Source organism: Ursus americanus, chromosome 21 (assembly GCF_024610735.1).
Source record: "Ursus americanus isolate L20-20 chromosome 21, mUrsAme1.1.p, whole genome shotgun sequence".
Taxonomy (NCBI): Eukaryota; Metazoa; Chordata; class Mammalia; order Carnivora; family Ursidae; genus Ursus; species Ursus americanus.
This window is the reverse complement of record NC_142147.1, coordinates 50548045-50575944: the sequence shown is the minus strand read 5'-3', so window position 1 is coordinate 50575944 and position 27900 is coordinate 50548045. Positions and strand designations below refer to the sequence as shown.

Here is a 27900-nt window from a genome sequence, read left to right as displayed (position 1 = left end):
GCAGATAAGAATGGGTCATACTAATATAGAGTGGGCCCCTAATCCAATATTAGTGGTGTCCTTATAAGAAGATGGTCATGTGAAGATAGAGACTAGGGAGAAGAGCAAGTAATGATGAAGGCAGAAATTGAAGTTATCCAGCTGCATGCCAAAGGAATGTCAAAGATTGTCAGCCAACTATTAGACATGAAGAAGAGTCAGAGAAGGATTCCCCTATGTTTCACAGAGAACATGGCCCTGAAGACCCCTTGATTTTGGACTTCTATCATCCACAACTGTGAGACAATAAATTTATGTTGTTTTAAGCCACCTAGTTTGTGGTACTTTTGTTATGACAGCTCTAAGAGACTAAAGTAAATACTGAATCACAGTATCAGGAATGGGAGTTGTGAGTTGTCCTCTTAGTGACTTTGATATGGTTCTATTTAGAGCTTACTTGGTTTTTGACAGGATGATGGGACCTTAGTTTCCAGAAGTGTTGCAGATTTTCCCACATTTTTAATTTTTTATTTTTATTTAATTTTTTAAAAAAGATTTTATTTATTTATTTGACAGAGATAGAGACAGCCAGCAAGAGAGGGAACACAAGCAGGGGGAGTGGGAGAGGAAGAAGCAGGCTCCCAGCAGAGGAGCCTGATGTGGGGCTCGATCCCAGAATGCCGGGATCATGCCCTGAGCCGAAGGCAGACACTTAACGACTGAGCCACCCAGGCACCCCCACATTTTTAATTTTTAAAAATTATTTACTTGGGGGAAGACTGTAGTATGACTGGACACTTTATACTCCATATAAATGCTGGGAATAGCAAAGACTGGAGGATACACTAGGAACATAGTGTATCTCCTCATTTGTTCAACTTTTATTTCTTTCGATACATTTTTGTATTTTTAATAAAAGCTTTGTATATTTTTAGACATCTTTTAGTCACATAATTTTGGGTAGCTTTTTAGTTTTGTTTTGAAGTAACTACATTTACAGAAAAGTTGCAAAGATGATACAGAGAATTCTCATATAACCCCTTGTCCATTTTGTCTCCCTTAATGTTATCTTACATTACCATGCTACATTTGTCAAAACTAAGAAACCAGCATTGATACATTATCATTAACTGAACTGCAGGCTTTATTCACATTTCACCAGTTTTTTCGTTGATATCATTTTGTGTTCCAGGAGCCAATCAGTGATCTTACATCATATTTAGTTGTTGTGTCTCCTTAGTCTCCTCTGCTCTGTGAGTTTTTTAGTGTTTCCTTGTTTTTCTTCACCTTCACAGCTTTGAGGGGTGCTGATCAGATAATTGGCAGAGTGTCCCTCAATTTGGGTTTGTCTGATGTTTTGTCATAATTAGACGGGAGTTAGGGTATTGGAAAAATACCATAGAAGTGTGGAAGTACCCTTCTTATCACATCACATTAGATTGAGATTCTCTCTCTCCCACTCCCTCTGCCCCTCCCCGTTCTTTCTAAAATAAATAAATATTTATTTATTTCAGAGAGCATGAACAAGCCGGGGGGAGGGGCAGAGGGGGAGGGAGAAGCAGGCTCCCCACTGAGCAGGGAGCCCGAACTTGGACTCGGGACTCTATCCCAGGACCCCGAGATCACTACTCAAGCTGAAGGCAGACACTTAATCGACTGAGCCACCCAGGTGCCCCATCAATAAATAAATAAATCTTAAAAAATAAAAAGGCACATGATAGCCACATGACATCACTGGTGATCTTAACAATGATCACTTAACTTAGGGAGTGTTTGCCTGGTTTCTCTACTGTATGCTTTGCAGGAAGTTTTCCCCTTTCTATATATATCTCAGGTTTTCAAGTTTTATAGTATAATGATGATAACTGATGTTTTATGCAACTCTTTGGTCTGAGTCAAGGCAAGAGGCTGGAAACAGGGAAGTCCAGTTATATACTATGGCTATTGTAGTAGTTCAGGTGAGAGATGACAATTATCTGAACTTATAGGGGCAATAGCAGTGATGTATGGAAGTGGCAATGGAAGGATGCATTCAAGCATTTCTGGGCAAATGGGTGGTTTATGGTAGCCTTAAAAGAAACAGGGCAGATCAAAGCCACAGTGAAGTACTACTTTACACCCATGATGATGACTATAATAAAAAACTCAGATAATAGCAAGTGTTGTTGAGGCTATAGAGAAGTTAGTATCCTTATATACTACTGGTGGGGTTAGAAAATGGTACAGCCACTTTGAAAAATTGTTTGTCGGTTCCTCAAAAAATTAAACATTTTTATCATTTGACACTGCAATTCCATTCCTAGGTGCATGCCCAAGAGAAATGAAAACATATGTACACACAAAAGCTATACACGAACGTTCATAATAGCATTATTCATTACAGCCAAATAGTGGAAACCACCCAAAGGTCCACCGACTGATGAGTAGATGAACAATATATGGTATAGTGGAATATTATTTGGCCACAAAAAGGGATGAACTACTGATACACGCTGCAGTATAGATGAACTTTGAAAATATTATGCTAAGTGAAAAAAGCCAATCACAAAAGATCCCATATTACATGATTCCATTTATATGAAATGTACAGAATAGGCATATCTCTAGAGGCAGAAAGTAGATTAGTAGTAGTGGTTGCTTAGGGCTGGTAGGGTGAGTAGTGGTAATGGAGGGATTAGGCCATGATGAGCAGATGGTACAGAATTTCTTTTTTGGGGTGATAAAGATGTTCTGAAATTGATGGTGGTCGCACAACTCTGTGAATATACTAAAGGCCCTTGAATTGTACAGTTGAAATAGGTAAATTGGATATGTGCTCTATATCTCAGTAAAATTATTACAAAAAATCAGGGAACATATGGCAGGGGAGCTACACTAGTTCAAACTGCACCTGTTCAAATTGAAGTGCTGGTAGAACATCCAGGTACAGATGTTGTGCAGCTGAGAAATGAGTTCGGGACTAGACATATGGTACTATAAATCATTAACAAAGTATTCATTCAACAGAAAGCAAAATAACCTATTCATTTGGTCCAATTTACTAAACATGGTAGCTTTTAATATTTAATCACACTGAGTTTTCAGTGTAACTGAAGACTGATCCTTTATCTGGTATTTAAGACAACAGTATGTTTTTGGTGCTACCTGATGTCCCTCGTAAATTTCAGTTGAATTTCAGTTCAGTTGAATTCAATAGGAAGTGTTGTCCCTTCCTAAAATAAAAGCCTTTACTATAAGCTGCTCTGGCAACATCCCTTAAGTAATTTGCAGAGTATTTGGGGATGATTGAAAGTTGAAATTTAAGGTTATAAAATTATTTTTTTGGTATAATTTACAATCTAAGTGAATTTGGAATTAGTTTATTTCCTCACTGAAGGTAATGAGTGAAGCCATAAAACCTAACTGGCTATACAATTCATCACAGTTATTCTGCATCGCCCTCTATCTATACTTGTCACATCCCTCCCTATCCAACCCCCAAATTACTTGGTGGTAAACAGTAATTCCACAGTAAGGAAAATGACAGTTGAAGAAAAAAAAATAAATGATTCCAATAACTGTTTTAATGATCATGTATCCCTTTTTTAGCATTAGTAAATGCTCAGTTTTAAAATCCCCCAAAAAAGATACTTCTCAAATTACAGAAGATGTAGGACTCTGTTTGCTCTTTTAATTCATCAAAATATATATTTTTATTTATTTTTATTTATTTTTTTAAGATTTTATTTATTTATTTGACAGAGATAGAGACAGCCAGCGAGAGAGGGAACACAAGCAGGGGGAGTGGGAGAGGAAGAAGCAGGCTCCTAGCGGAGGAGCCTGATGTGGGGCTCGATCCCGTAACGCCAGGATCACGCTCTGAGCCGAAGGCAGACGTTTAACCGCTGTGCCACCCAGGCGCCCCAAAATATATATATTTAAAGTAGATTCCACATTCAGCGTGGAGCCCAACAAAGGGCTCGAACTCACAACCATGAGATCAAGATGTGAGCTGAGATCAAGAGTAGGATGCTCAACTGATTGAGCCACCCAGGCACCCCTCATCAAAATTGTTTCTTGCCGGGAGTGTCAAGAAAGTAATTAATATGGCATATTGTGAGGTAGCGAGTAAATCTTTAATACAGTTGATACAAGGTTTCATTTGGTAGGTCTAAGACCTGACCTTATAGCTATGAAATTCCAAGTTTGTGCTTGAATACATGCGTGAAAGAATAAGAATGAATTGACCAATAGGATGTACCATTTTAATTTTTATTAATGAAACAGAAAACCAAGCTCAGAGTTTGGTTTGTTCTTGCATCTAGTTTGACCATATACTGGAGAAAGGATTCTTTATAAGACGACTTAGATGAACACTGTCAATACATCAGTTCCATCAAGAGCTACAGACTGGAATATCTAAAATTAGGTAAATGAAATTATAAAAGAGAGCAAATTAAATATTAGAAACTGTAGAACTCTCTCCCTCAAAAATCAGGGTCCTTTTTTAATAGTCTTGAAGGTAGCTCATTCACACTCATAAAAAATTAATCAAGATCAGTTGTATTGCACAGCCCCCAAAGGCAAAAACTGAGGGAACTCATGGGTAATTTTTACAGTTTCACTGTAAAGTTCAAGAGCAAGAGGATGGCTGGTTATCTTCTTTTTAAACTGGACATAAGACACACACATGATAGTTGCTTTGGCTGTTAGTCTTCCAACTAATTCCATGTTCCCAGAGATTTCTTCATCATGGGGCTCTGTCAATCAGTGGTACTATTTTTTTCCAGTGGATGAATCTTTTCCAAACTCCCAGCAAGACAAACGTGCCAGTTGATGAACTGAGCTAGAATGCTGGCATTGATGCATTGATCCACCATGATTGTGGTACAAGCTGTAGCTGGTTTGAGTAGGGTTTTAAAAATATTATATTTGTGCTAGAAAGTTTAGTAGACGCTATCTAAACGATTTCTATTAGTATTTTTTTGTGCTTATCACCAGGCCATTTATATCCTAATTATTATTTTGCTTGATATCTTAGTTGACTGTGATTTTTTTTTTTTCAGGAAGAGTGCATGTGCATTAAAATCCAAATGTTTCTTTCTTTTTATTTGTCTTTGACTGAAGACAGATTAGTCCTACATTGCTTCTGGTCTAAAATTTGTGTGGCATTACATTTCTTTTTGTACTGCTCTTGATCATCTGATTCTTGGTGTAGAATGCTCTTCACAGATCTTAAGTTTGAAGCCTCACTAACTAGATTTATATTACTGTTGAGTAATTTAGGTGCCTGATGGAGAGTTGAGGGGAGTGGGACCATGACCAGACTTAACTCTTCATCTCTATAATATTTCCCAATTTTTTTTTCCTTTTAGCTAAAGATATTGTGCCAGAGGCTGAGTTCTTTACCTAATTTTTTCTTCATCTCTGAACAGTTGTGGTTCGCTCCCTCCTAATGCTGTGGCAGCAGTTTGTCTAAGGGAGAGACCTATTAACTCATTCACTTGTTCTTTGGAATGGCTCACACATCTTTGCACCCTCTGGGACACAGCTTCTGGAAGCTGTTGGTTAACTGGAACAGAAGGGCTCGAGAGAGGGATTGTTTTTATTTCTCCAACAAGCTGCCTGGAAAATTATAACTTATTTCCGAAAACATTGAACAACTTTATCAGGAAGGATAGATGTGAATTAATCCCTTAATGACTACAGTTTGGTCCTATCGCGTATATAGCAGAATTTTCTCCATTTTTGACATGAGGATGGGAACTATTTTTTAGAAATGATGCAGATATCCCCATTTTTTAAAAAAGATTTTATTTATTTATTTGAGAGCGTGAGAGAGAGCATGAGCAGGGGGAGGGGCAGAGGGAGAAGCAGAGTCCCTGCTGAGCAGGGAGCCCAGCTTGACTGGGGATCATGACCTGAGGTGAAGGCAGACACTTCACTGCCTCAGCCACCCAGGTGCCCCAGATGTCCCTTAAATATCCCAGATATTTAAAAGAGTTCCTTTTAAAATCATTTACTTGTTTTTTAGGGGGCATAGGGAGATGGTGGGTAAGTGTGGACATTGTTGTTCATGTAGCCAGGTCTCCTAGAAGGCACTTCCTTTTGTTTTATGGTGAATGGTAGGAGTGGCAGGGAGCTTGCCAGTATTTTTTTTTTCATATGTAAGACTTTATTTTTTTAGGGCAATACAGTATTAGGTTCACAGCAAAATTGAGAGAAAGGTACAGAGAGTTCTGATACACCCCCTGTGCCCACACGTGCATAATCTCCCCTATTAGGAACCTCTCCCCACCAGAGTGGTACATTTGTTACAGTTGATGAAGCAAACTGACACATTATAATCACTCAAAGTCCATAATTTACAGTAGAGTTCACTCTCGGTGTTGTTCATTCTATGGGTTTGGACAAATGTATAATGACATGTATCCAGCATAACCGTATCATAACAGAGCTTTTCACTGCCTTAAAAATCCTCTGTGCTCCAATTCTTCATCCCTCCCTCAGAAACCCCTGGCAATCTTTCCACTGTCTCTGTATTTTTTCATTTTCCAGAATGTCATGTAGTTGGAATCATACAGTATTTAGCGTTTATGGGTTGGGCTTATTTCACTAATTTGCATTTAAGGTTCCTCTATTTATTTTCGGGCTTGATAGCTCATTTCTTTGTAGTGCCGAATAATATTCCACTTGGATGTACCACAGTTTATTTTTTCCAACATAATGAAGGACATCTTGGTTGCTTCCAAGTTTTGGCAATTATGAAAAAAGCTGCGATATATTCATGTGCAGGTTTTTGAGTGGGCATTAGTTTCAGCTTTCTAGGATAAATACCAAGAAGCACAATTTCTGGACCATATGGTAAGAGTATGTTTAGTTTTGTAAGAGACTGCCAGACTGTCTTCCAGAGTAGCTGTACCATTTTGCATTTCCACCAGCAATGAATGAGAGTTCCTTTTGCTTCACATCCTTGTCAGTGTTAGGTGTTGTTAGTATTTTGGATTTGGTAAATCTAATAGGTGTGTAGTGCTATCTTGTTTGAGTTTGCATTTCCTTGATGACATATGATGTGTGGAGCATCTTTTCATACTGCTGTATGAGTATCTTCTTTGGTGAGGTATCTATTAAGGTCTTTGGCCCATTTTTTAATCAGGTTGTTTATTTTCTTATTGCTGAGTTTCAAGAGTTCTTTACATATTTTGGATAACATTCCTTTATCAGATGTATCTTTTCCAGATATTTTCTCTTAGTCTGTGACTTATCTTCTTATTCTTTTGATAGAATCTTTCACAGAGCAGGATTTTAGTTTCAATGAAGTCTGGCTTATCAGTTATTTCTTTGATGGATTGTACCTTTGAATTTGTATCTGAAAAGTCGTTGCCATATTGTCAAGGTCATCTAGATTTTCTCCTGTATTATCTTGTAGAAGTTTTATAGTTTTGCATGTTACACTTAGGTCTGTGATCTATTTTGAGTTAATTTTTGTGAAGCGTGTGAAGTCTGTGTCCAATTCTTTTTTTTTGCCTGTGGGTATTCAGTTGTTCCAGCACCACTTGTTGAAAAGACAGTTTTTGTTCCATTGTATTGCCTTTCCTCCTTTTTCAAAGACTAATTGTCTATGTTTATATGGACGACTGTACTCTCTATTTTGTTCCATTGATCTATTTGTCTAACCTTTTGTCAATACTTTTTTTCTTCATTATGGTAGCTTTATAGTAGGTATTGAAGTCAGATAATGTCAGTCTTCCAACTTCATTCTTCTCTTTCTCTTTCAATATCATATTGCTTATTCTGGGTCTTTTGCCTCTCCACATAAGCTTTAAAATCAGTTTGTCAGTAGCCACAAAATAACTTGCTGGGATTTTGCCTGGGATTACATTGAATCTATAGATGAAGTTGGGAAGTACAGACATTTTAACAATATTGAGTCATCCTATCCATAAACATGGAATATTTCTCTATTTATGTAGTTATTTGATTTTATTCATCAGAATTTTTTAGTTTTCTTCATATAGATTTTGAACATATTTTGTTAAATTTATTTCATTTTTGGGGGTGCTAATGTAAATGTTATTACATTTTTCATTTCTACTTGTTCACTGTTGGTATATAGGAAAATGATAGACTTTTGCATATTAACCTTGTATTCTACTACCTTGCTTTAACTGCTTATTAGTTTCAGGACAAATCGATTCTTTTGATTTCTCTACATAGATGATCATATCATCTGTGAATAAAGACAGTTTCACTTTTTCCTTCCAAATCTATATGTCTTTTATTTCATTTTCTTGTTTTACTGCATTAGCTAGGACTTGCAGTACGATGTTGAAAAGGAGTGGTGAGAGGGGACATCCTTGCCTTCTTCCTGCTCTTAGTGGTAAAGTTCCTAGTTTCTCACCATTAGGAATGACATTAGGGGCGTCTGGGTGGCTCAGTCAGTTAAGTGTCCAACTCTTGATTTCAGCTCAGGTCATGATCTTAGTTAGGGTCGAGATGGAGCAAGCCCCTAGTTGGGTTCTGCTCTCAGGGGGAACTGCTTCTCTTTCTCTCTCTCTGCCCCTCCCCCCGTGCACTTGCACAGTCTCTCTCTCTCCCTCTCAAGATAAATAAAATCTTTAAAGAAAGAATGACATTAGCTATAGGTTTTCTGTAGATATTCTTTATCAAGTTGAGGGAGTTGCCCTTCTATTCCTACTTTACTGATAGTTTTTTTGTGTTAGATTTTGTCAAATAGTTTTTCTGCATCTTTTGATACAACTGTGATTTTTCTTTTTTAGTTTGTTGTTGTGATGGATTACATTAATTGATTTTTGAATGTTGAACCAGCCTTGCATACTTGGGATAAATCCCACTTGGTCATGTTGTGTAATTCTTTTTATACATTGTTGGGTTGGATTTGTTAATATTTTGTTGAGGATTTTTGCTTCTATGTTCATGAGAGATATCGGTCAGTAGTTTCCTTATCCTGTAATGTCTTTGTCTGGTTTTGGTATTTGGGTAATGCTTGTCTCATAGAATAAAGTAGGAAGTGTTCCCTCTGCTTCTATCCTCTGAAAGAGAGTATAGAGAATTGGTGTAATTTCTTCCTTAAATATTTGATAGAATTCACCAGTGAATGCATCTCAGCCTGGTACTTTCTGTTTTGGAAGGTCATTAATTATTATTTTTTTGGAAGGTTATTATTTTTTTCAATTTCTTTAATAGAGACAGGCCTATTCATATTATTTCTTCCTGTGTCAGTTTCAGAAGGTTGTATCTTTCAAGGAATTGCTTCATTTCATCTAGATTATCAAATTTATGGACATAGAGTTGTTCATAGTATTCCCTTATTTTATTTACATATATATATATATACATATATATATACATATATATATATATGTATATATATATTTACTTATTTATTTATTTTTAAAAGATTTTATTTATTTATTTGACAGAGAGAGAACAAGCAGGGAGAGTGGCAGGCAGAGGGAGAGGGAGAAGCAAGCTTCCTGCTGATCAGGGAGCCTGACACCAGGCTTGATTCCAGGATCCTGGGATCATGACCTGAGCGAAAGGCAGGCACTTCACCGGCTGAGCCACCTAGACGTCCCTTTATTATCCTTTCAATGTCCATTAGGGAGACTTTGTGGGGATCTATAGTGATGTCCCCTCTTTCATTCTGATATTAATAATTTGTGTCCTCTTTCTTTTTTCTTAGTTAGCCTGAGTGTAGGCTTATCAATTTTATTGATCTTTTCAAAGAATGAGCTTTTGATTTTAATGATTTTCTTTATTGATTTTCTGTCTTCAGTTTCTGCTCTAATTCTTGTTATTTCTTTTCCTCTGTTTACTTTGGATTTAATTTTCTATTCTTTTTCTAGTTTCCTAAAGTGGTAACTTAGATTATTGGTTTTAGAGCTTTTTTAAAATAATATATACATTCAGTACCATAAATTTCCTTCTAGGCACTGCTTTTGTTACATCCCACAAATTTTGGTAAATCTTGTTTCATTTTCATTTAGTTAAAAATATTTACAGATTTTTCTTGAGATTTCTTCTTTGACCCATGTATTATTTAGGAGTGAGTTGTTCAATCTCTGTATATTTTGGGATTTTACAGTTATCTTTCTGTTAGATTTCTAGTTCAATTGTGGACTGAGAGCAGACATTGTATGACTTTTTGTTTTTTGAGTTTGTTAAGGTGTTTTATGGCCCAGGATGTAGTCTTGGGAAAAATGTGTATTCTGGTGTTATTGGATGAAGTAGTCTGCAGATGTCATTTATACGCAGTTGATTGATGGTGTTGTTGAATTCCACTCCATCACTGATTTTCTGCCTGGTGATGTTCAGTCTTTGTTGTCTTTGCTTTTTAGTTTTGGAGGTTTCTATTGAGATATCCTCAAGCTCGGTGATTCTTTCCATGTCCAGTCTACTAGTAAGCCCATCAAAGGTATTCTTCATTTCTGTTACAGTTTTTTTTTTTAATATCTATCAGTGTTTTTTGGTTCTTTCTCAGGATTTCCATCTCTCTGTTTACATTGCGCATCTGTTCTTGCATGCTGTCTACTTTATCTATTAGAGCCTTTAGCAAATTAATCCTAGTTCTTTCAAATTTCCAGTCTGATAATTCCAGCATTCGTGACTTGTCTGGCTCTGATGCTCACTCTGTCCCTTCAAATTATGTTTTTTGCCTTTTGGTTTGCGTTATAAGTTTTTCCTGATAGCTGGACGTGATGTATTGGGTAAAGGAACTGCTATAAACAGGCCTTTAGTAATGTGGTGCCGTCAGGGAGGGCAAGTGTTCTACAGTACATCTCAGTCTTGTTAAGAACACAGTGCCCTGGAGTGTTTCAATATGGTTCCTTTTTCCTCCCCCTGCTGGAAGCATGAGGGGATTTTTATTTGATATTCTGTGAAAACCTGGTCAAGCTCCTGGAGGTAAAACAAAAAAGTGCTCCACCCCCATGACTGGGTCTCCCTGAAGTTTTTAACTCTCAGATTGTCCACACTGAGATTGTCCACACTGAGCCTCCAGCAATTTGTCAGTTACGATTGAGGTTTTCCTACTCTGGCACTGGTTCCATGGCAGTTTCTCCTCCTGAGTGTCTGCTCCGGTAATCCGTGAGTTTTTGGTTTTGCCATCTGTCAATCTTGAGGGCAGTGGTTTGCCCCTACCTCCATTAGGGATCCACGAAGAGTTGTTGATTTTTCAGTCTGTTCAGCTTTTTACTTATCAGGGTGGAGTGGTGACTTCCAAGCTCCTAACATGTGAACTAGAAGGTGAAAGTCCAACCCAGCTGTTTTTTAAGTTCCAGTATTACCTTCTTATTTTCATGTAGTTTCAGACTTACAGTTGTAATTTCAACCTTGGCAGTTCTTCCATCTTTCCTTTTATTCATGACTTTGACATTTTTAATGAATACAAGTCAGTTATTTTATAGAATGTCCCTCAGTTTGGGTTGTCTGATGTTTCCTCATGATTAGATTCTGGTTGTACATTTTTGGCAGGAATATCACTGAAACGATGTTGTGTTCTTTTCCATGCATCATATCAGGAGATAAATGGTATCAGTAGGCTTTCATTACTTGGTTTAGGTGGTGTCTAACACATAGTGGTACTATTTTTCTGTTTTTTGGAAGAGATACATGAATACTGGGCAATTATTTGTCCCCATCAAACTTTCTTGTGTTAGCAACAATTGATGATTCTTACTTGAATTAGTTACGACTCTCAGTGGTTTCCAAATGATGACTTTCTAATTCTGTCGTCATTCCCCATACATTTATTAGTTTGCATTTTGCTGTAAGGCAGAAATTTTCCTTTTGCTTATTTATATCACTATGGATTCATGGATTCCTATTTTATTCTATGGGTTCTCATCTGTTACTATTGTTGTTTATTTATTTATTGAGGGGGGGAACACAAGTGAGTGGGGGGAGGGGCAGAAGGAGAGGGACAGAGAATCTCAAGCAGACTCCACACAGTGCGGCTGAGCCCAGGGCCAGGCTCAGTCTCCCGATCCTGAGATCATGACCTGAGATGAATCAAGAGCCAGTTGTTTAATTGAATGAACCACCCAGGTGCCCCATATAGTTATCTATTTGATGCCTTAATTGCCCCATATATGGATGAAAGGAGCTCCTTCGATCTGACTTCTTTGTCTAGTATCATCTTTTTATTTTTAATTTTCACTTATCAATACATATTCTTCTTGGTTTTTGAAGTAATACTTCTTTTAGGCAATTTAGTAAAATAAAGTCAGAAAGAAAGATATAAAAATACCTGTATTCTATTATCACCTATGTATTGACATATTTTCTTTCAGCCTTTGCTTTCATTGCACTTTTTTAAACAATTAAATATCTATATTTTTAAGTTTTTATTTAAATTCTAGTTAGTTAACATACAGTGTGATATTAGTGTCAGCAGTAGAACTTAGTGATTCATCACTTACATATAACACCCAGCGCTCACCATAGCAACTGCCCTCCTTAATACCCATCACCCATTTAGCTCATCTCCCTCCAGCCACCTCACCTCCAGCAACCCTCAGTTTGTTCTCTATAGATAAGAGCCTGTTTTATGGTTTGCCTCTCTCTTTTTCCGCCTATATTCATCTGTTTTGTTTCATAAATTCTGCATATGAATGAAATTATGTGGTATTTGTCTTTCTCTGACTGACTTATTTTGCTTAGCATAATAAACTGGCTCCATCCACATCATTGCAAATGGCAAGATTTCATTCTTTTTGATGACTGAGTAATATATATATACACACAGTGGAATATTACTCATTGCACTTTTATTTTATTTTATTTAATGAATGAATTAATTAATTTTTTATTATGATATGTTTAGAATTTAAGCTAAAGACCGTAGAGATACAGAAGGACACTATATTATTCTTAAAGGGTGTATCCAACAAGAGGATCTAACAATTATAAATATCTATGCCCCCAACAGGGGAGCAGCCAACTACATAAGCCAACTGTTAACCAGAATAAAGAGACATATAGATAATAATATGTTAATATTAGGGGTCCTCAACACTCCACTCTCAGCAATAGACAGTTCATCTAAGCAGAAAATCAACGAAGAAACAAGAGGTTTGAATGACACACTGGACCAGATGGACCTCATAGATATATATAGAACACTCTACCCTAAAACAACAGAATACTCATTCTTTTCAAACGCATATGGCACTTTCTCCAGAATAGACCATATACTGGGTCACAAAACAGATCTCAACTGATACCAAAAGATTGAGATGATTCCCTGCATATTCTCAGACCACAATGCTTTGAAACTGGAACTCAATCACAAGAAAAAATTTGGAAGAAACTCAAACACTTGGAAACTAAGGACCATCCTGCTTAGAATGTTTGGGTAAACCAGGAAATTAAGAACTTAAGCAATTTATGGAAAACAATGAGAATGAAAACATATCGGTCCAAAACCTATGGGACACTGCAAAGGTGGTCCTAAGGAGGAAATACATAGCCATCCAAGCCTCACTCAAAAGAAGAGAAAAATCTAAAATGCAGTCCTTATACTCACACCTTAAACAGCTGGAGATGGAACAAAAGAACAGGCCTAAGCCATGCATGAAAGGGCAACTGATTAAGATTAGAGCAGAGATCAATGAATTAGAAACCAGAAATACAGTAGAGCAGATCAACAAAACTAGAAGCTGGTTCTTTGAAAGAATTAATAAGATCGATAAGCCACTGGCCAGACTTATTCAAAAGAAAAGAGAAAGGACCCAAATTAATAAAATTATGAATGAAAGGGGAGAGATCATTGCACTTTTAAATGTAGTAGAGATAGAACTAAAGACAGAGATTTCCATCTCAGTTTTTTTTTTAACTTGTCATTGAATTATAAGCATTTCCTGAGCTACAAAGAACTCTTTCAAAACAGTATGTCTCATAACTGATTATTCCTGTGACCCAGATGTACCAGTGCTGCCCTGATGCCTACCTGTTGCCTCTGCTTTTGGATGGCATGCTCCTTCTCCCTCTGAAAGAAAACTCCAGGTCCCTCTCTCTTCCCCTCTTCCACATCCAGTTTTTTTTTTTTTCTTTTCTTTTCCAGCACCCTCCTTGTCCATTCTCTTATAGAGCATTTGAGGAGCCAGCAAAAGGTCAGAGTGGCAGAAGCACAGAGAGCGGAGAGGAGAGTGACCCCAAATATGAGGTAGAGTGCGGTCCTCTTGCTGGGGATAGAGCAGTCGGTGGTGGGGTGGGGGCAGAGATAAACAATAACTAGATGAAAAATCAGTAGATAATCACACCAGGAGGTGAAAAATGCTATGAAGAAAAATGAAGGGGAGTAGGATGGAGAGAATATTGAGGGTGGGTAACCGCTATTTTATTTTTTAATTTTAAGTTAATTTAATTTTAAAGATTTAATTATTTGAGAGAGAGAGAGCATGAGTGGGGGGAGGGACAGAGGGAGAAGGAGAGAGAGAGAAGCAGACTCCCCGCTGAGCATAGAGCCCAGTGCAAGGCTGGATCCCAGGACCCTGAGACCATGAGCTGGGCTGAAGTTGGAAGCTTAACTGACTGAGCCACTCAGGTGCCCTGGTAGCTGCTATTTTAGATAGGCAGGCAGGGAAGACATCTCTGGTAAGGTGATATTTGAGCAGAGACCTGGTGTTTTATAGAAGAGAAAGCTCAGAGAGGTAAAGCAACCTTCCTAAGGTTGTAAGGAAAATGTGGTATTAAATCTGTGGGTTTTTTTTTTTAAGATTTTATTCTTTTAAGTAATCTCTACATCAACGTGGGGCTCAAACTCAAGACCCTGAACTTAAGAGTCACGTGCTCTTCTGACTGAGCCAGCCAGTCACCCTTAAATTTGTTTCTTTGATTCAAAAGCCCACTATAAAGGGTACTTCCCTCTGTAGGGACTATACCTCAGTGTTTCCAGAAACCCTTTGAGTGCGATTCCCAATTATAAGCTTGGCTATTTCGACCCTTATCCCTTGCACCAAAACATTTCTAAGAGGTAAAACTTACGTAAGAGATTTTGTGTGCTTTGAATTTCAGTGGTGGTAGGAACAGAAAAGTTTGCTTTATGTATGTGCTGAGGTTGTTTTGGAAGTCATTTCTTAACTCTGAAATCTAAATCTAGGTTTTGGTGTCTTTAAGGTCTACTCAGGAAGGTGAGTACCCCCTAGAAAAAGCTGGAGCTGCTCCAGAGAGTCTGCCTGGAATGAAGACAGAGGCCCAGGTTTCAAAATCTTCACTGACAAAAGCCTTACCTCCTGAGATAGAGCTTTCTGAGGCTTTACCCAGAAGCCAGACTTGGGAAGATAAGAGAATAGCTAATTGGCCTCCGATGGTCTGGGTTTCAAAATCTGAGGATTTGAAGACCCGGATGGCGAAGGCTCTGGCCTGGGAGATTCAGGCTGGTGAGGCCCAGTGCAGAGCCAGCCAATGCAGGCCAGTTGATGTACTGGAGGTGGAGGCTACCGAAGCGCTGAACCAGAAACCCTTACCTGAGAAGGTGCAAGTGGCAGAGAAGGAAAAGAGTGAGGTCTTCTTTACCCGTCCATGCTGGTCCAATAAGGTTGAGTACATCCTGACTCAGGTGGGCTACTCCATGAAGATAAGCAGTATGTGGCGGTTTTTCCTCCTTTGGCTTCACAATGGAGGTTGTAAGTCTGGGGACCAAGAAGCATGGATCCACAGGGGGCTTTAAACTCCAAGGTCTCTGGGATCTGTAGAGGCTGGAAGCTTGGTACTATGAGAATAGGAGTCAGGTGCCTGAACACCTAGAATCATAAGAGGGATAGAGGTACAGGGTATCAGAATGGATGGTGGGGTTGGAGGCTGGGGTCGGGGGTAACGGGGTGGAAACTAAGCATCTGGGTCTTCCAGGACCTGGGGATCCAAGGGACACCTGGGACTATGAGGGATGTGGAAACAGTTGATCCCTGATGCCAGTGGCCCTGAGGGAGGTCACTGGTGGGGAATGTATTTTCCCAGACCCCCAAGGAAGTCCAGGCACTGAAACGCCAGGTGGTTCTCAGAGCCCCTCCTGACTCCCTGCACAGGCAGTTTTCTCATCATCTACATCCTCATGCTGTTCTTGGTTGGGGTTCCTCTTTTATTCCTGGAGATGGCAGCTGGTCAGAGGATGCGTCAGGGCAGCATTGGTACGTGGAAGGTCATCAGCCCCTGGATTGGTGGTGTGGGGTATACCAGCTTCATGGTAAGGAGTCCTGGCCTGCCCAGGCCTACTCTTTATGCCCCATTCCCACCCCAACCCTTGTCCTGGGATGGGTCCCATGACTTCACTTCCACGGGTCCAGTCCCTTCAAGTCCTCCCCAGTCCTCTGTCAGACCCCTCTTTTTGCCTGTCCTCATCCTTCCTCCCCAGCCACCTCCCCCTTGTCCCCCAGGTATGCTTCCTCACCGGCTTGTACTTGAATGTGGTCAATGCCTGGACCCTCTTCTACTTGGGCCAGTCCTTCCACTTTCCAGTTCCATGGGAAAAATGTCCCTTATTGGAGAACTCCAGTGACTTTGGTGAGGAGGAAGTGAAAGAGGAGAAGGGGAAAACAGCTGGAGGGGTATTTGGAAGAAGAGAAAGGAGTGAAGAGGGATAAAGAAGAGGAAAATAGTAGAAAAAAGAAGAAAAGGGAGGGGGAAGGAGTAGCGGGAAATGGGGGAAGGGCTAAAGAGGAGGGGAGGGGTCACCCTGTCTAGCAGGCATGTCCAAAGCCAGGTCCCCCCAGATCCCGAATGTGCACGGACGTCACCCTTCATGTACTTCTGGTACCGGGTGACCTTGAAGGCCTCAGACAGAATTGAGGATGGTGGGTCACCAGTCTTCAGTCTGAACCTGCCCTTATTGGTGTCTTGGTGTCTTGTTGGTGCTTTCACGATTAATGGGCTCAAGTCTACTGGTAAGGTAAGCCACCATTGACATTCTCGGATGCCTTAGACCTCATCCAGCATTGTTCTCACTGATCTAATGTCTCATTCCTTCTGGTCTTTGGCTCCCACTAGCCTTTGACCTTTGCTGAAAACTGTCTTCTAACTCCTTATTTCTGACTCAGCACTTTAACAATTTTTTAAATTTATTTATTTTAGAGAGAGAGAAAGAAAGAGAGCACACAAGTGGGGGGAGGGAAATGGAGAGAGAGAATCCTTAGACTCCCTGCTGAGGGCCGAGCCATACGTGGGGCTTGATCCCAGCACCCCGAGATCATGACCTAAGCCGAAACCAAGAGGCAGACGCTTAACTGCTTAACTGACTGAGCCACCCAGGCACCCCCTGACTCAGTACTTTTGATCCCTGCTGACCGTTGGTGGACCCCCCACTGGTACATGGTTGCTGATATGCCCCATTCTCAATTCAGGTAATGTGTGTCCTGGTGCCAGCCCCCTATTTCATCATCCTCTGTTTGCTCTTCCGGAGTCTACTGCTGGAAGGGGCAGCGTTTGGCTTTCAACATTTGTTGCTTGCCAAGGTAAAGTAAATCTCCCTCATTTCCCCACCAGGCCTTGCAAGACACCCACTGTCTATTGTTAGGGCATCCTTTCCGCATTGTTTACCCGCGTCCTTCCCCCCATTTCTGTTAAGATTTTCCTCTCCTTCTTTGACATTTCTCCTTATACTGTCGTCTTCTTTTTAGATATCGGCTATGTACAACATGAATGTATGGTGTCAAGCAGGAAATCAAGTCTTGTTTGCCTTGGGTCTGGGCTTTGGCCCTGTTGTCTCCTTATCTTCGCACATGTACCCATCTACCAACTGTCTCAGTGATGCCTTTGTTGTGGCTCTGGTCAACCTGTTCACCATGCTGCTGGTCACATCTTTTTCCTTCTGTGTCCTGGGCTTCTGGGCTACAATCATCACGCACCACTGCAATGAGAAGTAAGGCCAGCCCCTTAGGGAGGGTCCCAGCCCCAGGGAACTACAAAACCCAGAGACCCTAACTTTCAAGGTGCTGCAAAGACTTCTTTTCACACCTGGCAACCTCAGGTGCACTTGCAAGCCTCTACTCTCCCCTGGAGCAAAAAACAGAGACAATAGAATCCCTGTCATATATTTTCTTGCTCTGAGCCGTTTCTGGCCCGAGAAATCTTCAAACTCAGAGATTGCTACTCTCCACTTCAGAGTGCCATCACAGAGATAGGTTAAAAGTGGCAAACATTCAAGATCTGGAGAACTTTTATACTTCCTGAATGCCCTCACTTGTAACTTTCAACTCCTAAATTTAGAGATTTCTGTCAATCCATTACACTTAAATCCCAAAGGGACCCTCAGAACTAGAATCTTTATTGTCTGCTCACCCTTGGTTTTCATTCTTTAGGCACTAATTTCAAAAACACCCATTGGACATTTAGAAAGTACTCTTTGTGTACCACAGAGATGTGGACAGGTAAATCAGACCATAGTTCCTGCCTTCACTGAGTTTTCAGTTTTTGTGGGAAGAGGTGGGGGAAATTACATAATTGGACAGTTGTAAACTCATGATAACTAATAGCAGGGATGATAGGGAAGACAGAAGACAGAGCCATTAATTCTGATTGGGCCAGTGAGAGACTCCCAGAGGAGGCACACCTAAACTGAATTTGTCCCTGGTGATCCTAACCCATGCAGATAACCACCATTTTCTTCTAGAATAAACCTGGGCATATACACGTGCATATGTGTGAGAGTTCTCTAGGGTATATACTCAGGAATGGGATTGCTGGGTAAGGGGTACACACCTAAAGTTTTATTGTCTCATTACCAAAGTGGTTTATGATGTGTGAGAATTCCATGTATTCTACTTTCTGCACATTTGATTAGACTTGCTCAAACTTTAAAATTTTTGCCAGTCTGGTGGGAGTATAATGGCATTTTTTATCGTTTAAAAACATTTTATTATGACACATAAATATAGAAACACACATAAAACCAAAAGTGCAGTATAAATAACTATAAAACAAACACCACCCATGTTAAGGGCTAGAATGACCCTAGAAACTCTCAATGTATCTCTAATTATAACCTCTTTCCTCCTAGCTACTATCCTAGCTTTTATGATAATTACTTGTTTTTCTATATATTTTATTATCTGTGGATGCATACTAAGCAATTAGCTTTTAAAAAACATTTTTAAAAGAAGATTTTATTTATTTATTTGAGAGAGAGACAGAGATAGCTACAGAGAGCACGAGCCAGGGAGGAGAGGGAGAAGCAGGCTCCCCACTGCAGGGATCCCAGGACCCTCGGATCATGACCTGAGCTGAAGGCAGACGCTTAGCCGACTGAGCCACCCAGGTGTCCCTCTAAGCAATATAGTTTAATTTTTACACTTATACAAAGCAATGTAGTTGTTTTGTTTTGTTTTTAAGTAGGCTCCATGCCCAACATGGGGCTTGAATTCACGACCCTGAGATTGAATGTTGCAGGCTCTACTGACTGAGCCAGCCAGGTGCCCCTACAATATAGCTTTTTTTTTTTTTTTAAGTTTTATTTGTTTAAGTAATCTCTACACCCAATGTGGGGCTCAAACTCAAGACCCTGAGATCAAGAGTCACATGCTCTTCCGACAGATTCAGCCAGGTGCCCCTATAAAACAGTATAGTTCAGTGTGTCCATTTATGTGGTTTAATTTGTTCGTTTATATGTACATTCTCTTGGTATTCTTTTGTGTTTTTCTTCTTTCATTCAATGAATGTTGGTAAAATTCATCCATATTATGTGTAGCTGTAGTCTGCTTTTAATGCTGAGTGCTCTAGTATATGAACATACCACAATTTATTTATCCATTCGACTATTGAACATTTGGAGGCTTTCTAGTTTTTGGCTATTTAAACAATTCTGCTCTAAATATTCTAATACATGTTCCTGATGTCCTACATATGTGCACATCTGTCTAGGGTATATATCTGTGAGTGAGATTGTTGACACACTTGTTTATTACTGTGTAACAAATCACTCCAAAAGTAAGTGGCTGAAACCAAGAATGAGTTATTATTTCTTTTTTTTTTTTTTAAGATTTTATTTATTTATTTGACAGAGAGAGACAGCCAGCGAGAGAGGGAACACAAACGGGGGGAGTGGGAGAGGAAGAAGCAGGCTCCCAGCGGAGGAGCCTGTTGCAGGGCTCGAGCCCAGAACGCCAGGATCACGCCCTGAGCCCAAGGCAGACGCTTAATGACTGAGCCACCCAGGCGCCCTGAGTTATTATTTCTTATGATTCCATAGATTGGTGGGAAAATTCTTCTGTCAGGCTTGCACTCACAATTCTGCATTTAGGTGGGCTCAGCTGAGACTGCACTGCTCTGTTATATGTGGTGTTGGCTGGGCTCACTCTAGTGCTCCAGTCAGTTGGCGGGTCCACAAGGGCTGCTCTCTTCCAGGAGGCCTCTCCATATGGTTAGCTTGGGCTTCCTCGTATGACGGTTCACGGAGAACACAGATGGAATCAGTAAAGTGTTGAAACCTAAGCATGGGAATCCTCCTGTTGTTGTTGCTGCTACATTTCTTTAGTCAAAGGAAGTCACAAATCCACCTCAAATTCACAGGGTGGAAAAATAGACTTTACCTCTTGATGGGAGGAGCTGCAAAACACTACGGCCATATTTCTACCACGTGTATCTGTAGCTTCACTAGATAATGCCAAATTACTTTCCATAGTATTTTTAGGATTGTAATGAACTCTTTTTCTGTCTTTCTGTTTCTCTGTCTCTGTTTCTCTCTCTCTTTCACACACACACGAACACACCCCCCCACACACAAACTTGTTTAATCTCCATGGTAGAATGCACAGCAAATAGTTAAAGATTTCCTAGCTCATACCATTGCAAAAACAAACATACTAATCCTAGGGTTCAGTATTTGTTGACATCTTTTGTCTTTATCCTGAATTTTAGAGTCAGAATACTGTGTTGAAAAATTACTTGGGTTAGTTCTTTTTCCTCCATTCAGTATGATTGTTACTCATGTGAAATACAGTTATATTAATTTATTTCTGTTTGTATGGAATTTTAATATCCCTCCAAACTTTTATTTTAGTGTTAAACATTAATATGGTTTCAAAAGACAAAATTCTACAAAAGGATACTCAGAGAAGTATCAATCCTCCACATCACTTCAACCCAGTTCCCATCCATCCCCTGTAGGTAACCAATCTCATTATTTTTTGGCTTATCCTTCCTGTTTTTGTAGAAATGAGAAAGATGTATATTTTCTTATTTACCCTTCTTTCTTACATGATAGGTAGCTTTTTCCTTTTTTCATGTAATAATATATCCTGGGAATCACTCTTCCACATTCATTCCTTTCTTAGAAGATCTGCCTTAGGCCTGGTGGTAGTGCCTGCCATCCTCTATATCTGTGATCCTCCATTCTTTAGAGTTCTCATCACCCCTTAGTAGGTAAGCCCTTGTTATAGCTAATAATTGGGTGCCACAGGGTGCCTGGGTGAATCAATTGGCTGAGTCCTGCTCTTGATCTCAGCTCAGGTCTTGATCTCCGGGTTGAGAGTTCAAGCCCTACACTGGGCTCCATGCAGGGTGTGGAGCCTACTTAAACAAAAAATTGGATGCCTTAAATATCTGGATCTCTACAAACAGAATATCTCTGGCAGTTGGTCTCGAGGTATGAAGCAGGGAACCGTGATTCTGTGGGCAGATATCGAAAAATTCAAACCATTTTCTCTTTGAAAGTTATACCCATTAAGACAATAAAAATACATGTCCCAAAATTGGAGAAATGTATATATCTGTACATTTATATTCAGAATATGTAAAGAACTCCTAAAACTCACTAAGAAGACAACCCAACAAAAGTGCACACTTAACTTTCTACAGAATTAGAATTGATATTTTACCACTTCAAGTGGAATGTAAAACCTTACCATCATACAGGGCCCTTTGTCCTCCAACCCTTTATGATATAGTTGCCATATGTACTACATTTACTTATATTGAAAACCCCATCAAACAATGTTACAGCTTTTGCTTTCGATTAACATACATTTGCTTTCAACTGACACATATTCTAAAACTTAAGGGGAGGAAAATATACTATTGTATTTACCTAGAGACTTTCCATTTTTGTTGGTCTTCCTTCATTTCTGAAGTTAGAATTTTCCCTCCTGGATTACTTTGATTCCATCTGAAACCTTTAACATTTCTTTTATGTTGGCAGGTATTTTGGCAATGAACCTTTAGAGTTCCCTTCATCTGAAAATGCCTTAATTTACCTTCATTCTTTTTTTTTAATTTAAATTCAATTAGCCGACATATAGTACATCATTAGTTCCAGATGTAGAGTTCAGTAATTCATCAGTTGCATATAACACCCAGTGCTCATCATATCACCTGCTCTCCCTAATTTACCTTCATTCTCCAAAGATATTTTCTTTGGATAAAGAATTGTAGGTTGACAGTCCTTTTCCTTCAGCACTTAAGAAATGTACTGTTTCCTGCTGGCCTTCATATCTGATGAGAAATTCAGTCATTCAAATTGTTGTTCCCATATATGTAGTGTGTCCTTTTTCCCAGGTTGCTTTCAAGATTTTTTAATGCTTGGGGCGCCTGGGTGGCACAGCGGTTAAGCGTCTGCCTTCGGCTCAGGGCGTGATCCCGGCCTTCTGGGATCGAGCCCCACATCAGGCTCCTCCGCTATGAGCCTGCTTCTTCCTCTCCCACTCCCCCGACTGTGTTCCCTCTCTCGCTGGCTGTCTATATCTCTGTCAAATAAATTTTAAAAAACTCTTTAAAAAATTAAAAAGAATATTTAAAATATCTTTCAGACTTTTAAGTTATTTACAGTGAGAGGGTTGATCCAAATATTTTTTTTTTAAGATTTTATTTACTTATGTGACAGAGAGACAGCCAGTGAGAGAGGGAACACAGCAGGGGAGTGGGAGAGGAAGAAGCAGGCTCCCAGCGGAGGAGCCCGATGTGGGACTCAATCCCGGAACGCCAGGATCACGCCCTGAGCTGAAGGCAGACGCTTAACAACTGCGCTACCCAGGCGCCCCTGATCCAAATATTTAACTTACCTATTACCAAGAGGATGTATCTTATTTTCTAAAATGTGATCAAACTATAGTTATTTCCCTGCACCTTGCATTTTGCTCTTATCACTAAGTTTTGGCAAGCCTTCCACTGCAGTTTGTATAGAGCAACAAACTGAATTTTTAAGGATTTTTAGGAATTAGTCAAGTGCAGAATGGTAGTGGGGGTGGAGTTGGTCTTAGGCATGAGAGAGCATGGCCAGTCCTGAAACTGTAAGTGGTTGAGTCTGATTAGAGCATGAAATGTGCAGAGGTCATGGGAAGAAGGTACAGTTAAAAAGGTCAGCAGGGCTCAGATCAAGAAGTCTAAGAACCAGTTTCTCTCACATAGCACAACTCCACAGGAGCATTACGTTAATTTAAGTAAATGGTTCTCCCTGACATTCTGTAATGCAAATCCTAGAAGACTGCCTTTTACCCACTAGTCTAAGAAGAGAGGAAGGGAAAAGGTAGGTGGTGAATAAGAGACGATACTGCAGCAGGTACCCCAGAGTCCCTGCAAAGATGATAGACAACACATCTCCTGGGGTTCCTCCATGGTCATAAGTTCTCCAGGCTCACACAAATTCATGATCCTGGAGGTGGGTACCTTCTAGGTTTTATCCCAGGCTCTACCTTACCTAGATCAGTAGTGCTAGGTTAGTGGTGTGCTTTCTTATCTAGAAGATAAAGGAAAAGAAGGCAATCTCTTTAAGGAGCCAGATTGTTCTATGTGGTTCAACTCCTCATCCCCAGGAATGCTGAAACACTTGCGAAGCTGGTAACCCTGGGGAAACTGCCTGTTGAGGCCCAGCCCCCTCCAAACCTGGCTGATAACCCATCCTCCATCTTCAACTCCTGGCTCAGCAGACTTCACCAGCCCATCAAGGACATGGTCCTCAGCTACGTGACTGAATGCAACTTAGAGAAGCAGTTTTTGAAGGTCAGTAAAAATAGGTGAGGAGAGCCTAGAGTTACTCAAAGCCTTCAGTGAAACAGAAATTTTAGCTTTTGTTAGCACCAGAAAAAATCCCAAAAGCACCAGGATAACCTGCAGCCCTGCTAAGCAGAGAACTATAGCTTGCAGAATGCCCTTCTGTGGATAATGTTAGGTGGATTGGTTTTCCTTATCAGAGGGTCAGCCCGGAGATCTGATTTTCTCAGTGACCCACAGCTTTTAGAGAGTTTTCCAGGGAAGATAGATAGTATCCTTGTCTGTATTTTTTTAAGTTCAAGGACACTTTAACTCCTACCCTCTCTCCCCTCAACAGGTTAAGGCGGGCCCAAGCTTTGCACTTGTGGCCTTCATTGAAACCATGTCATTGATTCCTGGGTCTGTCTTCTGGTCCATCCTCTTCTTCCTGCTTTTGCTGACATTGGGGCTGAGCAGCATGATAGGGATCATGCAGGGCATCCTTACCCCACTCCAGGACACCTTTTCTTCTTTCAGGAACCATACAAAGCTGCTTACAGGTACTCTGACCAATGCCCTACTCCCACCAATGGCCCTGACTTCTCTGAGACTCTTACCCAGCCCAGGTCTATAACCTCTGCTTAGCCCTTGTCACCAACCAGACCTCTAGACCTCTGACCTTGATCCAGATCCAATGTTTTCTCCAGTGGTTGTCTTTGTGCTCATGTTCCTGTGTGGCCTCTTCTTCACTCGACCTTCAGGCATCTACTGCATCAGACTGCTGAGTGAATACTGGACGGTCCTCCCCATAACCATCATCATCATACTTGAAAACATAGCTGTGGGCTGGGCCTATGTGGCCAGGAGGTGATAGCTTGGGTCTATAGGGAAGGTTGACCCCCTTTCTTACTGCCTCTGTCGTCACCCAACTAGAGTGACATAGGGACCCTTAACCTCAGGGCCTTCTTGAAAAACCTGTTCATTCATTCATTCACTTAACATATTTATTGAGTGCTTATTATGTGCCAGACACTGTTTTACTCACCAAGGTTATTGAATAAAACAAGCATCCCTGTCCTCAAGGGATTTACATTCTAGTGGTTGTGACAGACAATAACTAGATGAACGTATAAAAATGTCAGGTGCTAATAATTGACAGGAGAAAAAGGGTAAAGTAAGATGATCAAGAATGGGAATTAATTTAGATAGGATTGCAGGGAAAGCCTCTCTGAGAAGGTGACGTTTAAGCAGACTCCTGAATGAAATGAAGGAAGGAGCCATGACAAATTTTGAGCAAGTGTTCCAAGCAGAGGAAACACTAAGTACCAAGGCAGGAGGATGCATCATGACTGGAATTTTTGAGGAACAAGGAGATCAGGTTGGAGTAGAATGTTGGTAGATGAAGCCAGAGAAATAACAGAAGATCATGTAGGACCTTCTAAGCCATTGCAGGACTTAGCTTTTCATGCAGAACTTGAGAGCAGGAGGCATTGAAAGGTTTTGAGTAGGGGAGTAGTATCATCAGATTTATTTATTTTTAAAAATACCTATGACTGCTGTGTAGAGAATAGACTTTGAGGAGTCAAGAGTGAAGCAAGGAGAACGGTCAGGTGCTATTGTAATATTCCAAGTGAGAGCTAACAACGGCTTGGGCTAGGGTGCTAGAGGTGTAGGTTGAGAGATGTCTCTAATGCTGCAAGGAAAAGCCACCATGGAAGAGGGAACAAGAAAATCAGGGACAGGGACTTAGTAGACATAACTGTGCAAAGGAAGAATAGGAAAATCCAAGTCAAACACAAAGGATTCCTGAGCCTGACTTTTTAAAAGGCTGGTGTGTGGACATCCAAGTGGCATAATTCAGAAGCAGAAGGCTCAGGTGGCAGCATTTTCAGGTGAGAGTGGTTCACTCATTCAGAAAATTTTCTTGGGGCTTTCTCTGTGTCGGGAAAGCCTTGTCATTACTGGGATACAAATAAATTAGAGTGAGCCCCTCCTCTCAAAAAACACAGAGACCAAAGGGAAAGACCTATCTAAGCAGGTAATCCCAATCCAGGTGGTAAGTCTGTAGTCCAGGTAGCCGGGGGCACTGTAGGGCCACCTGGAGAGACCGGGAAGACACCCTAAAGGAGAAAGTGGTTGAGCATAGTCCAGACAGATGAATAAGTAGACAAAGAGAATGGCATTCTAGGCCAAAGGACGCACTTGGATATTTATTGTGATTGAGAACATGCAGTAGAGGAGGCTCGATCCATGGGCTGGAAGAAACTAAGAACATTTCCCTGAAGGTCAAGTGTTGCCTTCTTTTTCAGTCTATGTTGTTCACTATGGATACCCAGCATGTAGAAGAGTCCCTCGCACATCATAAACACTTTGATATTCGTGGAATGAATGAAAGGACTAGGTCTTTATCCTGAGGGAATTGGGTACTCATGAAAGGTTTTGAGCAGTAGAGGGATGTTTTAAAATTTTTTCTTGGGTTGGGATGCAGGACTGACTAGGGAGAAGATAAGAGAGGATGAGGCTTGAGCTGAGGCAGGGGTTTGGAGGTAAAGTAGAATATTTGAAAGATGCTAAGGTCAGTCAGGCCTTGACCCCCAAGGCTGGGTGAGGTCTGACTAGGCCTCCTACAGTCTTGTGGCCCTTCCTCCCAGGTTCCTTGAAGACTTGGCGATCATGTGGGGACCCCTCGCTTCTCCCATCATTCGTTGGCTGTGGTGCTTTCTGTCTCCAGTTGTGCTGCTAGCCCTGTTTGTGATTACTCTGATTCATCTGTCTCTGAAGACTATCACCTATGTGGCCTGGGACTCAAACAGTGTGAGCCTCCCTCCCTAGATACCAGACTTTCCTAGGGAGTGGGGGCTGGATCTTTCAATCCACCCATGGCCTAAAGACCCTATCATCTCATTCCCTGACTCCCTACAGACTCATTAGTCCCATGCCCTGGTCAGCCTCCCACCCTTCCCTTCCACAATCCTTCCTTTTCTGGGAACTTTGATGTTCTGAGCCCCTTTCCCATCTTTCCACAGTCAAAAGAGGTGCTTCGACAATATCCATCATGGGGGCTGCTTGTGATGATTGCCCTTTTTCTCATTATCACCCTCCCCATCCCCACATATTTTGTATATTGCCTCACCCAAAGGATTTCCTTCACCCCCACAAGTCAGGGCAAGCCTGTGATATCCTCCAAATCCTTACCCTTAATCCAGCCAACACCCATTGAAGAGGTCCAAAAGGAAGAAATCCTATAAGGTGATAATCAAGTTGCTGGTCAACCTGTTGTGTAATTGCCTAACTTGATTCATTTGACATCACACATTCCTCGAAACAGCATAATAGGCAACTCTACCAGCTTGCAACTGTTGATATCCCCAGACCCAGAACTGCTTTTACTCCCAAGAGTAGAGGCCTTATTTGGTGGACTCATGAGGTCTGACTCTGGAGCCCCCTCCCAGCCCCCATCCTCCCTGATTACCACTGTCATTGTGTTTTCCCCATCCTCTTCCTCTGTGTGTGTATATATGTGTGTGTGTGTGTGTGTGTGTGTGTGTGTATATGTCATATACACTACACATATATACATATACACTATCAGTAATGCCTAATAAATCTGCTTCTTGACTCATCTGTCCAGCTCCTGGAAGAGAGCTGGAGGAGTAATGCTGTTGGTCAATAAATCAGTCCACTGGGACTACAAGTACTGAGTGTCAGCAGACTTTTTTTTCCCTATAAATGTCTTTTTCCCAGAAGTTCTTTCTTTTGAGAGCCAGATGCCCAGCCCAGCATTCCTGCCCTCTCCTTGCCTTGGCAAAATCAGATGCTCTATTACTAGCCTTGCTTTTATCTGGGGATTGGCCTTTAGCAAAGACAAACCTGGGAAATGGTGGCTTCAGCAAGGATGGAAAGAATATTAATGCACTTGCTAATGGGACATGGTAATCCTATAATGAGTGTAAAAATTATTTTTGAAAAGAGGTTGCAAGACTGAATCGACACACAACCAGTTTAGGGAACTACCAAACTATATTG

General features: G+C 40.6%; 1 protein-coding gene across 1 annotated transcript in view; it reads left to right on the top strand.

The window, feature by feature from the left end:
* LOC123776304 (orphan sodium- and chloride-dependent neurotransmitter transporter NTT5) overlaps window positions 1–27397 on the top strand; it is a 30989-nt gene extending 3592 nt beyond the window's left edge. Inside the window, exons 2-13 of the mRNA XM_087870975.1 lie at window positions 14045–14146; window positions 15100–15608; window positions 16008–16165; window positions 16356–16482; window positions 16692–16867; window positions 17319–17429; window positions 17595–17836; window positions 23718–23904; window positions 24233–24434; window positions 24564–24741; window positions 26505–26688; window positions 26901–27397. Of these exons, the coding sequence (XP_087727101.1) occupies window positions 14142–14146; window positions 15100–15608; window positions 16008–16165; window positions 16356–16482; window positions 16692–16867; window positions 17319–17429; window positions 17595–17836; window positions 23718–23904; window positions 24233–24434; window positions 24564–24741; window positions 26505–26688; window positions 26901–27122 (2301 nt within the window). The 5' untranslated portion in view covers window positions 14045–14141 and the 3' untranslated portion in view covers window positions 27123–27397. The remainder of the gene's footprint in view (window positions 1–14044; window positions 14147–15099; window positions 15609–16007; window positions 16166–16355; window positions 16483–16691; window positions 16868–17318; window positions 17430–17594; window positions 17837–23717; window positions 23905–24232; window positions 24435–24563; window positions 24742–26504; window positions 26689–26900) is intronic.
* The last annotated feature ends 503 nt before the right edge of the window (window positions 27398–27900 follow it).